Source organism: Plectropomus leopardus, chromosome 14, assembly GCF_008729295.1.
Source record: "Plectropomus leopardus isolate mb chromosome 14, YSFRI_Pleo_2.0, whole genome shotgun sequence".
NCBI classification, from domain to species: domain Eukaryota; kingdom Metazoa; phylum Chordata; class Actinopteri; order Perciformes; family Serranidae; genus Plectropomus; species Plectropomus leopardus.
In genome coordinates, this window is record NC_056476.1 from 2,745,432 (window position 1) to 2,761,277 (window position 15,846).

The 15,846-nt window shown below is 39.4% G+C and overlaps 1 protein-coding gene across 2 annotated transcripts in view; it reads right to left on the bottom strand.

The window, feature by feature from the left end:
* Positions 1-15,846, bottom strand: part of dnaaf9 (dynein axonemal assembly factor 9) — a 29,121-nt gene that overhangs the window by 8,492 nt on the left and 4,783 nt on the right. For both annotated transcript variants that reach the window (XM_042500468.1, XM_042500469.1), the window contains exons 11-35: positions 15,485-15,566; positions 15,133-15,169; positions 14,938-15,022; positions 14,775-14,851; positions 14,611-14,655; positions 14,419-14,464; positions 14,233-14,344; positions 13,899-13,969; positions 13,630-13,677; positions 13,437-13,527; positions 12,924-13,027; positions 12,601-12,744; positions 12,132-12,217; positions 11,642-11,743; positions 10,856-10,973; positions 10,607-10,695; positions 10,325-10,459; positions 9,858-9,983; positions 6,140-6,177; positions 5,047-5,182; positions 3,546-3,632; positions 2,711-2,817; positions 2,330-2,404; positions 1,325-1,512; positions 1,118-1,183 (exon numbers count right to left, since the gene is read on the bottom strand). In XM_042500468.1, coding sequence (XP_042356402.1) covers positions 1,118-1,183; positions 1,325-1,512; positions 2,330-2,404; positions 2,711-2,817; positions 3,546-3,632; positions 5,047-5,182; positions 6,140-6,177; positions 9,858-9,983; positions 10,325-10,459; positions 10,607-10,695; positions 10,856-10,973; positions 11,642-11,743; positions 12,132-12,217; positions 12,601-12,744; positions 12,924-13,027; positions 13,437-13,527; positions 13,630-13,677; positions 13,899-13,969; positions 14,233-14,344; positions 14,419-14,464; positions 14,611-14,655; positions 14,775-14,851; positions 14,938-15,022; positions 15,133-15,169; positions 15,485-15,566 — 2,295 coding nt within the window. The remainder of the gene's footprint in view (positions 1-1,117; positions 1,184-1,324; positions 1,513-2,329; positions 2,405-2,710; positions 2,818-3,545; positions 3,633-5,046; positions 5,183-6,139; positions 6,178-9,857; positions 9,984-10,324; positions 10,460-10,606; positions 10,696-10,855; positions 10,974-11,641; positions 11,744-12,131; positions 12,218-12,600; positions 12,745-12,923; positions 13,028-13,436; positions 13,528-13,629; positions 13,678-13,898; positions 13,970-14,232; positions 14,345-14,418; positions 14,465-14,610; positions 14,656-14,774; positions 14,852-14,937; positions 15,023-15,132; positions 15,170-15,484; positions 15,567-15,846) is intronic.

The following is a 15,846-nucleotide window of genomic DNA, read 5'->3' on the forward strand; positions in this document are numbered from 1 at the left end:
ATGATAAGACTGGGTAAACAATCCAACACCTCTTAAATAATTTCTGTTTCTTCCTGTTCTCGCTTTGTCTCCATTCCCCAACACCGTCTGGTTGTCTTTTCACTATACATGAGAGCATGCTTTGTATTTCAATTTGGACCCTATTTGTCTGTGATTTTTGTTTTTAAGTGACTAATGGGAAAAAAATTTAAACAATTTTTAAAACTGGTCCAGTGTTGAGTGAGACCACTACAGCTGGAAGTGGCAAAACAGGCAGCATTGTAACCATTCGAAACATGTTTGCACTGTTAATTTTTGTTAACTCTAAGTGTTTGTTTTTCAGGTTCAGATTGCTATTTTAAGTTTCTGATAACTTATTGGAAGGATCTCTACAGAGATAGACCTTTTTGTCAAAGAGAAAGATCATTTCGTCTAACCAAAAACACCCCCAAGTGGTTATTTGCAATTCAACCAGACTCCTTTAAAGTAAACAGTAATTTTAGCATGTACAGAGCCAGCATTTGACATCAAACTGTGTGAATTAAGGGTTTATTTCAACCAAACCAGAGTTGGCGATTTCTTTAACAGTGAAAAGATGAACAAGGAAAAGCTTTTGTGAGTTTTATTTTGTGTCTGTTGACTTTGAATGAAGTGTGTTTTGCAATGATGAAATTACTGTTTATTTAAACAGAGTCTGGTGGGATTGAAGATAGCAATTTCAGGGTAATTTCTGGTTAAAGAAAAAGGATCTTACACTTTAAAAAGTGCAATACTGTCAGACAACAGTGAGCTCTTTGTGAGCTCAATAACCTTGTAGTAAAAATCTGATATTATGCCAGCCCTATTTTGAAACCTGCATTGTTTACATCCACGTTTAAATCAGCCAGGAATGTTCTCCCGCTCCATCTTTTGCCGATGCTATGCTAAATTTCTTCTGGCCACAAAACATGAAAGCAGCAGCAGGGAAATGCACATTTGCATTGCATGCATACTAGTAATTCAATAACAAAGCAGGTGCTAGCTCATGAAAATATTGCTCCTAGTTGACAAAACAGTGTAGCTTTCAAGCAGTTGTTTCAACACGCAGTTTCACCGCTGGTATACAGAAAATCTTAATTATGAACATAAACACACTCACATGTATGCTCTTGATTTCTTGTGGTGACAGGTTATTTTTAGTCTTCTTAGGCTTCTTTGTCTGCCTCTGCAAACACCAAAGAGAAGCAACAGCCTTGTGGTTACACAGCTTATTTCCTTATACAATAACTGGCTGATCATAATAGATTTGCACATGAGTCTAAGTGTGTACTGCGATCACAAACAATGAGACTATTTAAATGTCTACCTGCTTGGCACACAGCCTGAGCCAGTCCTTCAGTCCCTCATCAGTGAGGCCGACACCATCAAAGATCAGGAAGCAGGACGTGTTGGTCTCTTTGGGACCTGGGGTCACAGGGTCACCGCTCTGCTCTGGGACAATGCTCAGGCTCCCGCTCACTGTGTTGTAGCTCACTTCCATCAGCTGATCGGAGTCTGGAGGTTCCAGAGATGAAGGCGCTCACATCCAAGTGGCACATACAGTTCACACCTTGTGTAACACCTGCTACAGCAGCCTCACATGGTAACAGCATGCTGTTGGTGAGGTGTTAACGTTTTAACATCTATACAACCTCACTGTTCCTAAAATGGCTTACAGAACTCACGTGTGGGGTAAATAAACACGATAAAACATTTCAAATATGTTCTAACTAAAATATGTATTAGATGTGTAAAAGCTAAATACAAAAAATAAAGTAAAATAATTAGAACAGAAAGAAATGTAAATGGCACACTAGCCTAAAGACAGTGATTGAGATACACACATAACACCAAGTGAATGTGAGTATTAGGATAAAGATGATACACTTCAGGCTCCACATTCGTTCCATACAACTGTATCTTTCCAGCCCAGCTTTCTACAAATATCTGCACACTCTCTACACATCTCCTCACAGGCACCTGCACTCTCTCCTCATGCAACTCTACACAGGTCTTTAAATGAAACAAGAGTGAGAAAACTATGAGGAGGAAACCAAACCAGTGGACTATGAGCTGAATTCTAAACACCAGACACCAGAGCAACAACCGAGCAACATTCCTACCGTCAGGAGCTTCTTGCCTGCTTTGAGGGCAACCTTTTCTCTAATAATTCCCCAAACTGGGAAATGCAAATGCAGGTCAAGTACTTCACCAAGGAAAGAAGTCACATTTGTTTAGTAATGCTTTACAAAAGCAAGTTATCTGGAATCCATATTTTGTTCTGAAATTCCAAAAGTTAGCAAAAGTGGAAAATAAAATGTGTTATTCCTACCAGAAAATCTGATTTTCCCCCAAACATTGTACACATTCCCACGGAAGGGGCTCGGCCTTAGCGATGACTTGAATGCTTCAGAAAAAGATGAAAGTTTTAACAGTTAGTGCTGTAAAAACATATTGTTGGATTTCACAATGCTGATTTATATGAGCAGTTTCCTGAAAAGCAAAATTGGCAGCAAGATGTCATGAGTGCATTCCTTTGGGAATATAGATTGTTTTGCAGCAACAGCGGACAATTACTGTGAGGCCTCAGTTGTCTCCATATTTGGAGGGAAAGGCAGCTTATGTAATCATCATGAAACCCTGCCAGCTCATATCTGGATCTTCTGTCACGTGCAAGAGTCAGAAAAGGGGGGAGAATTCTTTTCCGTCTCACCTTTACAGCGGGCGACAAATAGAGGCCTCTCTAGGGGCCGGCTGAAAGCCACGCGCTGCTGGGTGAGGACCAGAGAGCCAGAACCGGAGAAGAAGCGCCCTTTGCACCTGAAACACACAGCACATGCACATTACACAAATGGTGAGAAAGTTAAGTTGAGAGCAAGCCAAATGTTTGTGCTACATTTTGTCTTTGGCTGCAAAGTTGTTTACTCTACCAGCTGCTCACAGGGAGGAAGACAGTGTATGTGATTTGCTGGTAAAACTGGAAGTGGATGATAAATCTGTAACTGTGGATACTGTCACCAGCAGGTGAAAGAGATTCTTGTCTTAGTCCAAAGGTTAACGTTGTGTAAGAAGCATCTCAAATGTGTTCACATACACATGCACACAAAATAAAGATTGAAGATGACTAAATCAAAAGGGCCAGACTGTGGCCAGATATCCAGTTTATGATCTGAGGGGAGGATTTAGCAGAGGTTCATATTAGGCTGACCACTGAGGCATGAAGGCTGAATGGATCCGGTCCAAAGGGAAGGAGACCCCCTCTGTGTACATGGCAACTGCATGGCCAACAGCTTGTTACTGTGCTGCCAGGAGGCAGCTGGTGATAGAACACAAGATGCCCTGAGGGGCTTTACAGCAATCAGCAGCCGATACCCCCACCACTGCAGCCGAGTGGCAATTAAACTGCGGGGAGGGAGGTGAGGCAGGACGGAGGAACGCTGAGGCAGGAATCAACCGCCAATCTGTCGCTCAGCGGCCAAAAGGTTGAGTGTGGACACAGGAGGACACATGAGGGTCATAACCAGTAGAGTGGAGGGTGAGGGTCTTACCATCCAGGGTAGAGGACGTAACGTGCTCTGAGCATCTGGGGCTCACTGAAGCTGCTCTCAGAAAACATCAGGTTCACGTCTTCATTCCTTAATGATAAAAAGAAACAATAGAGAGTGAATAACTTGATAAATATGCACAGGCAAACCTTTTTGGGGTGACGCAGGGGGCAGATCCCCCTAAATAGCAACAGAGCACGACACGTCATTCCTGAAAACATCGCCCGCTGTGGGGGAAACTTTCTGCTCCGCTCCATACAACTAAGGGCTGAAACACTAACAAAATGCCTGAAGCAAAACATTAGATATCAGCATGTCAGAGACGAAAAGTAATAGTTTACTTCATCATCCACAGTATATCTGCTCAAATTAGCAAAATACTTGCTGCTTACAGTATAGTAAGTGTCAGAATCGCACACTTTCCACTTATTCTCTCCACTGATTCCTCACTTCTGTATCCACTTTAGTCCTTTATTTTTTTTGTTTTGGCAGCTTATAAAAACATAGTTTTGGGTTCCTAATACTGCTGGTCGTACATTCCATCTCGAGCTGATTAGTCGGAGGCTCGAATCATCAGTCAGAGACTTTCAGTTGGCTGAGATTGCATCAAGTCGAGCAGTCTTTTTTTGTGAAGCGTACTTCTGGGGACATTTTGGTCGCCAGAAGTTGGAGTGGAGTGTTCTTAATTTTCACCGCCACTATTTGCAGCTGCAGACATGCTGCAGTGGGACAGAGAGCGAGAAAGACCTCAAGGTAAGGAAGTAGTGAATTTACAGCTCACAGCAAGTTAATTCGATACAGTCTCTGGCTTTTGTTTGATATCTGGTGTTGGCAAAAAATGTTGTTGCACATTTAGGGCCCGTCTTTGGCGCCATTAGCTTGTTGTTTCTGAATGTCCCGCTAGCCCTGTTTCAATTTAAAACTTAACATGGAAAACTGAAAAACTGTACAATTCCTCCATTGCACATTTTGTACATACATTTTGTGTCCCTTATGTTCTATTTTGTCATTTTATACATTTAAATTGCTTCTATATTTTTTTATCTTATGTTCTATTCTATTTAAATTCACTATTTTTATTCTGTCCTTTATTTAAATTGTTTTGCACCAAAACACCAAGCCACATTCCTTGTATATGTAAATGTACTTGGAAATAAAACAAGATTCTGATTGTGAAAACAAATATAAATATTCATGTTGAACAGCCAAATCTGATTCGACTGACATAATTCTGAGTCGGGTACAGAACAAATTCCATCACACAAGATGATAATATCCTTTATAGTTTGTAATTGCAAAAATGAAATATTCTTTAAGTACAGAATGCATTTGGAAATATTCATGACACATTACTGTTCTAGCCGAGCAGCGCTCTGACCCAACAGATGCAGACATAGACTCAAAAAAGTGGAATAAAATGTAGCCCGGAGTGAATATTTTCGTCAAAGATAAAAGCAGTTAAATGACTGTTTGCGGCATTGATCATGATTCTGTGGGCGCCTACCTGGTGACAGCTCCTCTCTCTGCCAGTATGAAGGCTGCGGTGGGGTTGGCAGAGCGTACCAACTGCTGAACATGCTGCATGAGAGGGTGCTTCTGCTCTGCTGTCAGCCCGGTGAACACCACTGTACTCACAATACCTGACATATAACGAGGCACAAAAAAAGAATATGAATTCTGGGAGAAACTGGCTCACTTTCCAGAAAATACAAAAACACATCTGTGTTGCCAGTGCAGAAATACCATATCTCACTCTACGTTTGATTTATTGGCACTCCTGCTGCGGTGTTGTTCCTGCAATCTGAATTTTTAGGGAAATTGACATTTCGATTCCTTCAACGCGATTGCTAAGTTAAAAAAGGCATAATAAATAATTCAGTGACAGCCAGACTTCCTCCCCACTATCCGAATTGGGATTTCTCTGGTTCCAGACAAAATTTTAGTAAGCATGATATCAGTAACCCCAAATAAAATCTCCAATATGTCACTTCAGCAGATGGAAAGTGAACTGAGTGAAAACATGAAATTATTGTTGGGGCAATAGGGCGCTGATCCTATCCTCAGCTGGCCCTTTAGGTTAATAGATTTTAATGTCTCTGTTAAACTTCACCTAAAACATTTAACATTTGTTTTGACAACCATCACCGTGAGTTCAGTATGGCAAACACAAACTCCAAATGTTAATGTGTTTGGAGGATTTGTAAACCTTAAATATCAGACATTCACATCAGTACATTAACTGTGCATCATCCCAGGATCACGATTCTCACTAGGTGGGTTTCCATTGGATTTCTTACTTAACTCTAATGTGAAATATGACTATTATTTTTGTCATGCATGTACAACTTCTCCATTGACTTAGTTTGACAAATATGATACTTTTTTTTTTTTTTTTTTTACTTTTAATGGTTATATGGTGCAAGCTGGCAGCATAACAAATGTTTGAAATGACTATGTTGAACAGCTTCAAAAAATGCATTACACTTAGTATCAATGAATATAAATATCTCCTCAGTATTAAATGAACAAAGGTTATCCTTAATGCATTTAGTTGTTGAGATACTGGAGGGCAGAATAGTGCAACAGACAGAACTTACCTTGACTGCACTGCTCCAACAGTTTAGGAAATGCAAACCTGGAGGGACAGACAGGGGACAAAAGAATTTAAGTTAACTACACAGTATACTTGTGACACACATAAGAAAGCTGTTTGTAAAAAATGTTTTTAGTCAACAACCCTTTTTTATTTTAAACCATGTCATGTTCCACAATATCACCACTAAAAATACCTCTATTTATGACTAATGGGTGCTTGCCAAAGTTGTGCAGCAATAAACAGCACAATTCCATGTTATGGCTCTTGGCGAGCACTCTGGTTATCAATTGTGAGGCATTTTTCATCGGATGACATCATGACTGTGACTGGCAACTGACCAATGTAAAAGCTTTCTGTAATCTCATTTAATCTAAACATAATTTATCCCGAGTTTTCAAATCAATCAGTGTTATACACCACTTTCTGAATAACTGTTCTGAGCCAAGTCCCCCTCCGGCCACCACCGGCCCTCCCTTGCAGCTCTTAGGGAGCCTGCAGGCTGGGGGATCAGCGATCTGAAAGGCATTCATCTTTCCTGTCCTGATGTAATGAACTGTCTACATTCATCACAAAGAATGGATCATGACTGACTGATGAGCTTCACTGAGGAGGGGGTGTCGGTCGCACATGTGGACCTGGGGATTAGAGGGCTCTGCTGAGGGGGTTGACGGGCAGGTCAGGCCTAAGCTGGGCTAACCATACCCAATTAGCGCCATAGTGGGGGTTCGCAGATCTCCATACAATCTATGACTTCAGAAAGTGATAGGGGGCTTGTTGAAGATGCCTCACATGGGAAAGTCAGTGCTAACCACATTGCTAACTAAACCTCTTATTACACATTTTTCCACTGAGCCAAGTGGGGCTCAGAGTTTGACTGGAGGGTCATCGCAGCATGTTATATCACAGATTATATCAAACAGGTCCAAGATTTATTTTTAATAAATTATTTTCAAAGCTCAGCTCGCTAGAAGATCCCCTCATTTCAAAAGCTGTGGAAGTTTTCCAGGTAGAACTTTTTCTTGCATATAAGCTCAAGCAACTCAACTTGCTTTTGCAAAATGACAGGAGGCCAGTCCCAGCAGCTCCATACATGTTTCTAAGATTTTAAGACATTTCAAAGATATTTAGATGTTTCTAGGATTTTAGGACATTTCTAGGTTTTTAGGACTTTTCTAAGATTTTATCAAGTTTCTAGGATTGTAGGACCTTTCTATGACTTCAGCACATTTCTAGGTGTCTAGGACCTTTTAAGGATTTTTGTACATTTTTAGGATTTTAGGATGTTTCCTGGATTTTAGGACGTATCTGGTATTTTAAGACATTTCTAGGGTTTTAGGACATTTCTAAGACTTTAGTATGTTTCTATGATTTTAGCACTTTTCTACAGTTTAAATGCTTTTCTACAAATTTAGCACATTTCTAAGACTGGCACATTGCTATGATTTTAGGACATTTCCACAATTTTAGAGTGTTTCTAGGATTTTAGGATGTTTCCAGGATTTTAGTGCATTTCTAGGATTTTCAGACATTAGGGGGTTAGCTTGGATGTCTGTGGAAGGAGTTACTCCACTGACCCTTTTTTTTTTTATATAAAAAAGCTCTATTTTGATGCTGTTTCATGCACTCTGGCAACTTATGTGTACTAAAAGTACAAAAACATTTCCAAGTGTGAATCATTTTATTTTTATTGTGAAATAGAAAATGGTTGGGGGCCAGAATTGGCGTGTGGGCTGTAAGTTGAGTGTCACTCCTCTAGTATTCATAAATGTTAATGTGCAGAATCAAATTATTATACTTTAACTAGTTACCAGTGCCTTTGTTATTATACCTACTAGCTTTTCAATTACATTTCTGATTAAATAAAAAAGATGGCAGCAGTAGTTTTAAAGCATTTTGCATAAGCTAAACCCTCCAGACTGCAGTCATCCGTATGTATCACTGGCCAACACGGCTTGGCTCTGCAGTGGAAAACAGCCTATTACCCGGAGTGGTATGCCATATTGTGCGGAGCAGCTCAGTCAATCTACGACAGTGAGAAGCTCTGTAAGCTACGTCTAAAGCCTGTAACAAAAGGAGAGTGAGATTAAATGTAGGACTGATCCTCTCTGTAAAAGGGACCCAGCCTTGAGTCTTAATAGCTAAAAGCGTCATGTAACCTCTTCCTGGAAACCTCCAGTGCAGTTTATCAACATCCGGCCCTGTCTGTCATCATGTGGTCTGTCCATATGTTATTTGAAAATATAACATAACAGTGTTATAACAGTGAAATCTTAAACTTGAATCTCAGGCCCTGTCACTGATGTGTATTCATTTATTAAGCTTCTTTAAACTTAAAAAATAACTACGCAAAATAGGTCAAAACATGACTACATACACACTTGTTGCTGGCTACATGCAACTACATTTGCATACAGTGGTTGTAAAAGAAAACAGGCAAGCAACAACTGTGCTAGAAACAAATAGAAGCTAATTTTGGTGAAAATGTATGTTCTTTGAAATGCTAAGCATACAGACAGACAGCAGGATAAAGGATTGTGCTGCAGAGGTTACTTTAGTCGCTTTTTGTTCAGAAAGTGGGTCACCAAATCTAGTCACTGCTGTGAATCCTGTGACTGAAACTGCAGTCCTCTACGTAAGAGCAAGCTACAAACTCTGATGAGTCAAGTCTATAGATGGTGAGTAATTGCTACTCATTAGGTAGATTTTTTTGATGACATATTTTTAAAGATGCTGTTGATAGGCGATAGGGATGCACGATAATTATGGGCCTGATAATGGGACTTATGATGTCATACCGTTAATTCCGATGATAACATTTTTGGCCGAAAAAAAGAACTGATAAAAATAAACAAAAATTGCTTTGATTTCACCGGTTTTGCCCATGGTTTCGCTCTTGCAGTATTACACACACTGCATTATGCCGCCTGTCAAACTGCTGCTGCTAGATTAGTCCAGTGATCTGGTGTCCGCATCGCCAGTGTCCGCTCTGCTCTCATTCTACGCCAATGTCTCTGAATGTCTGCTCCCCTCTCATTCTCCGCCGGTGTCTTCACCAGTGTCCGCTTTGATCTCATTCTCAAATGAAATTCATCTGTACTCACCACATCACAGCTTTTCATACCCTCAGGTAATGAAAAACAAACAAAAAGAAATTATCGGTTATCAGTATCTTATCGGCCACGAGAAGCTGAAAATGATCGTATTATTCGGTATCGGTTGAAATAATCATTATCGTGCATCACTGGTAATAAATGTAGCTGCTTCATAGTAATAGCCTTTCAGTCACTGGGGATCTTAAAAAAATGTCACAAAGCAGGAGAAACTGCTTGAGGGCATTTACTGTAAAGCAGCTGCAGGATTGTGACATATTCTGAAGTGTTGCGTTTGCTCTCTGCAACTGGGTCACTAAACTGCTTGTCTTAACAACGGGATATAAGAAAATTACTCATCTCTTATCAATTTTATGCTTGAGCACGAAAAATGTTTAAAATTATTATTACTATTTCATTTACACAGCAAACAATTTCTTACCCTTGTCTTCTATATGTACAGTGTGAAACGCCTTGAATTACTGACATCTTTCTTTGGTCTTCAGCTTGATGTCAGTCGACATAATCTCATCTGACAATATACATTCCTTTATGGCCGTCAAAGATTGTTTAGTTTTCTCCTAACAGAAGCAGAGTTGAGACCTAGTCTACTGGACAGAGAGATTTCACCTGTGCTCCACACAGGAGGCGAGGGGGTCCACACACGCAGTGACAGCGCCGATGGTGAAACACGCTTGGACAACTGGGTCAGGGTGGAAAAGCACAGCTTGGACTACATCCAGAACATCTGTGTATCTGTCCAAGTAGAAACATTTGCAAATGAATATGTCATCACACACTGATAAGGAACAGTACAGCCATCCCTTCTTTAGTTTTTATAGTTTCTTTAAATATTGTCTGTTATTGTTTGAATACTCAAACATATGCATCAGGCACAGAGGATCTGTTTTATGTACCGAGATCATATTGTTAGTTTTCAAGACACTGAATGAGGAATGTCTGATAACATTGTTTCGAAACTGTTGTATTTTTGGATGACTTCCATTTAGCTCAGCTTTGCTCTGCACTACTGAATCAACTGGAGTCTTGACTTTTAAGTTCCCAGCTGTATCGAGCTGATCTGCTGGCTTTCTTACCCAGGTGAGAGCACCAACAGACGCTTTTTGCCTCCAGGGCCTCTCTGGCTCTCCAGGAAGCTGGACAAATACTGCTGCAGGTGAGAGGCTGAGAAGCTGTCACAGCTGTCAGGACCAGGCTGGTACACCACCCACCTACCAATGAAATTACAGTGAAACTGTAGTGCATTTTTGTGTGCTGTTATTAACAATATAATTACTATAAAATAGTTACAGCATATTTACAATAAAAATAACAGAGAAAAATGTAAAGCAAAGAAATCATGTTGGATGAACTCTCACTTTCCACGTTCCTTGTTCAACTGGACCAGGAAGTCACAGAGTCTCTTCTTATGGCTTCCCGGTAATCCAGTGATGATGGTGATGACAACCTTTTCACACACAAAACAGTTTACATCAGATGTGAATTCTATCAGCTAAATTAAGGATGACAGAGGAGAAAGCATTCTTTGAAGGAGCAAGAAGAGTTTTTTCTCTTGTCTACATTTTTCAAATAAGGAAGATCCACTGAACCTTTGTCAATATGCTCACCTTGTCCCCCTGACTGTTGACTGAATTCCTCAACTCTGCAGAGGGGAAGAGCACCCCCAGGTGGTCATACAGAATGGGCTCCTGACCAATACTACTCAAGGCAAAGTGCTGAAGAAACCTGGCACAGACCAGAATACAGCAATCAGTGAGCAGAAATGAGACCGCAACTGACTGGCATGGCTAGATAAAAGGAGCATTTTTTGAATTAACAATTTTTTAAAGCAGTGGACAAAAATCAATGCAACAATTTAATTCTTATTACTCATATTTGCTCCAGCTTTTGCAGACATTAATGTAAAGGCAATTAGGTTTTATCTCTGTTGGATCAGAGTGCTTAGAAATGAGACTGACAATACAAAATTGTGCAAAAGAGAGCAACTATTGTAAGTGCTGTACTGTGTTTATTTTGGGCGCAAATGCTTGAAACAGTGGGTTGTCTAATTATACCAAGTGACAGATTTGGGACAGATCTGGAAAGACCAAGGAGCGGAGTTATCCTTGCATGTGGTCTTCTTTGTTTTAGCTTTAATGGCAACAAAGAGAATGTGCATGAAGCATTTATTTTTGCCAGATAATAAAGCTTCATTAGCTTATAACTTTCTATCAGATGAAAAGACCTTTCAAGTGTTGATAGTCACCAATGATGAATACACTGTATCAAGAAACACGGGCTTAAGTACTATTTTGGGGAGGCATACTCATGTTTAAGTGATACCTGGCATCAGGTTTTATTACTTGTTCAGTGAAACTGTGAAGCTCTACTGAGAGACTTGAGTGTGTACTAACATGTCCTGCTCTGGCAGCTGGGAGTATGAAGTCTTCAGACTGCCTCTGCGTTTGGCAACGGGTGGCTCCTGACTGTTGTGCAGCTTCCTCAGTCTGGTATGCCTGAAAGAAAAAAGTCATTTCAGTTTCTTAGTTGTGATTACAATGTACAGAGTGAACCTTAATTACTTACCTTAGACGAATGCATCATTAACCTGAATAACCCTTGTGACAATACGACACAGCGGCATATGTTGGTAAAACATATTCAAATGTTTGTTCATATTTTCAAAAAAACAAAAAACCTGGTAAAATGATTATGATATCATTTATCAAAAACCTCTGCATGTTTGGTTTGATGTGTTTTTAATTGATCTTATTGGAGAAAATTAGATCATAATCATTTTTTTTAAGTGTAATATTACATGGCAAAACACACTAAGGAAAATGTAACAGACTCTAGTATACAGATGACTGATCTTAATTTGTAAAGAGAATTAAGTTATCTTACATGTTTTTCTGGTTCCAGGTCAGGTGCTCTTGGTCCACCAATTGCAGAGTGAGTCCAGATTCAGAGTTTTGCCACACTGACAAAACCTGAAACCAAGACAGATTAAGGTTCATGCAACTGGAGCTGTATCTTTAAGAGAATTAAATGAAGAAGAAGGATATCTTGTATTTCTTTTAAAACTCAAACTCCCTCACAAAAACATAACAAAACAGGAAAAAAAGCCCTAGTTGGTTTTAAATACTTGACAGCATATGTTTTTGAAGATTTATCAATAGCATTTTCTTTATAGTAAAACCTCAAATGGATAAACACTAGTCTATATTTTATATACGTTATTTTTAACACTTAAGCAATAAACAAATCCTGAGATTATTGTTCTACAGGCATGAAGGCTGAATGATCCTCTATCAGATGGCACATGTGTGTCTTTAGTCTCAAATCCTTTCAGATGTCTGGCTGAATGTCTTACCTTGGAATAGAAGGCCCTGTGGCTCTTAGACCTGGGCTGAAGAGCAAAGACCAGACAACAGTCCGTGCTGTGCAGAGGGAATGGTAGGTGGGGGAGCAGGCTGCTCTCATACTCCACAATGAGAGATGCCACCGTGCTGGAGTCCTGGTAATGAGAGGATAATGGAATCATATACAAGATGGAACAAGAAATGCCAAAAGGATTCGTACATGTTTTATCATGCTTATATGGGAAAGAAATAACTCCTTTAAAATCATTAATGCGCTATAAAACAAAACAGATGTATGTAGAAAAGTATGTCATGTGTTGACTGTAAATATTACCGGATCATAAAACTTGATGGACCGAATGTGATCCTTGGACAGGGTGATGCTGCCATATTGAGAATGGATGAACAGGAGTCCCTCGGAGAAGAAAATGATTTTTCCTAAGATGAACATTTGAAGAGATGTTAAAAATGATGCATCGCAACTCTTTGTCACACAAGTTACAGGGCCAGTATATATGAAAAAATATATTTTGTGCACGTACTGTCACATTCAAACAAACAGGAAATATAAATTCATGAATAATATAAATATAAATAATATAGTCTATTTTATATAATATAAAATAGACTTGACCCATAGCCTTATTCACAGGGTGGTGTAAAGTTCACTTTGAATTAAATTGGAAAGAACATATTCATTTCATTTGTACCAAAATTCTGAAGTAACTAGGGATCATCAGCAAACTAGAGAGTTTTGTAAATGTATCTTACATACAGGTGCAGTTTTTAATTGTGTCAAAATAAACTAAACTTTAAACCACATGGCAGAAATGTTAAAGAGTGTCACCTTCTTCGGGTGTGGAGAGCTGGCTGCTGGAGAACACATATGCAGCATCTGCTACAGTGAGAGCAGTTCCCAAACACGTGCCTTCCTCTTTCTGTTGAAGACACATACTGTAAGTGATTAGGTCACATGCTCATACAGACATAAATACATTTATATACGAACTACACTGGTTACATGAATCTTCTGAACTGACCTTAGGAAGATGTTGGGCTTGCTCAGACTGCTTGACATCAGATTCCATCTAAAGACAAGATGACCGTAAGACTTTTGACAACAAACAAGCAATAAAACTGAGGATGAAGCTATATGTTCTCTGAACAGAAAAAGACTTACATTGTGTGTTTTGGACATACATTCAACAACATACATTCTAAAACAATCCACACTATGGAACTCAGTCTGTCTCTAAACATTCTGTTTATCACATCCTCATGCGAAATTGATTTTCAGTCCCACACATACCAGCCAGCAGGCGTAGCGAGGCACAGTTGTAGTCAGGATGGTGTAGCAGCTGTCTGAGGACACAGTGCCATCTGCAGGAGAGGAAACAGACATGTTCAAAATGAAGCACAAACAACAAAGGATGACACACAAGAAAGATGAATCACGAATATGATCCTCAGAGCAGAGAACAGGCTATTTTTAGACTTAGTGCTGTGTTGTTTCAAAATGACTTTTGGTCTTTTCTGCTTAGGGCGAACTGTGGATTTGTCCTGCTTATTGTGTAAACAAGATGTCCTTTGTGGAATCAATCAGCAGTCCATTTTTATTTTACTTCTTCTGATCAATTTTGTACCTTTCTGCTGAATGTTGATGCTGGACTCCAAGAAGGATTCAGAGAAAACCACAGAGCCCAGGTCCCCACCATCCCACTGCAGGTCAGGGATGTCACGGACAGTCATAGACGCCTTAAAGAGAAAAGTAGAGTCATTTCATTGGCCTTCTTTGGTCAGGCAAAAAATAATATGCTTCTATAACTTACTGTTTTTACTACATAACGGCTTTCTTCGTCAGCCAGAGGAATGATTCTGAAAACAAAAGCAAAACAGGCTCTTAAGATCTGAAATCACATATTCACAAATGTTTTTTTTTTTTTTTTTTTTAAATGAAAGCTTCATTTTAATATACATTTCTCAAATAACATGACAATCAACACAGACTAGTTAACACCCACCTTCCTTGATTATTCACTGCTTGAATGCTGAATTCACATTTGGACCTGAGAGGAGAGAAAACACAGACTCAAACTGATTCAAATGTAACACTGCACTTCATGTTTGGCTGAATGTCTCATACAGAGGACAACATCAGTGACAAAAAATCCATACAAATCTGTACCTGAGAGGACTGCGGTATTGACTTAAATTCATTGAGTCCAAAGCCAACAGAAAGGTGTTCTCTGCTACATCCTTAGCCTGCAATAAGGGACATTTCAAAATTAGAAACTGTACAGTGCAAACAGAAAATAATTGTTAAAATAAGTGTTGTTTGTTTTTCGTACCTTGGTTTGGCTGGAGAAACAGGAGTAGCATTTGATTCCCGAAAGGACTGCTTGAACAGCAGCTGAATAAATCTGTGACAAAAGTCTGAGGAAAAAAAACTCTTTCATTTAGACATTCTTTAACATCAAGTGATGGCTAACATATTGTTTACAGAGAAAAACATGAATTATGAGAATAGAGAGTAAATTACTTACAAGACTTCTGTTTTCTTTTGCTCTGTGTTTTGATTCCCTGTGTGTGAAATACAGCAAGTGTAAACAAACTGTATACTAAAGATGCAAATAATCGCTTCTTATATAATGCACATAAGGGGTAACTGATAGGCTTAGATTTGAAAAAATAAAATTACCCTTTAACTCCAGGCAAGCCAGGGCCTTTCTGAGTCCTGCATTTCACTCCATACAAAGCTACATTCCTGACTGTTGGTACTGCTTTAACCCCTGGGTTAATATACTGTGCTCAGCAGCAGGCTTACCTATGAAATGTGACGCTTAAAACAACAATATAATCTACACATATTAGCAAAGTCATACAGTAAAGCCTCACCAAGGTATGGAGTGTGGGTGGTCCCAAAGAAATAGGTTCGAGAGCAGGCTAGAGGTCCTTTGGGTGCAACACACTGCAGAATCTAATGGATGAAAACAAGATTTGAAAGATACAATCATGGCATGCCCCCACTTCACAAACAACACAGACAAGAGTGGTGCAAAATCTTATATATACATAGACCTAGGATCAGTAATCACATTTTCTGGCAAGAGATGTTGGAGATAATTTGTTATCATTGCTGTGCACAACACTGGTTGAACAGGATTGCTTCAGCAGGTGGTGATGGAGGCCAGTTCTCCTCTTTAACTTGAGCATTGTCATTTATAAAACATTTAAATGTAACCTCACTCCCAGGTCTG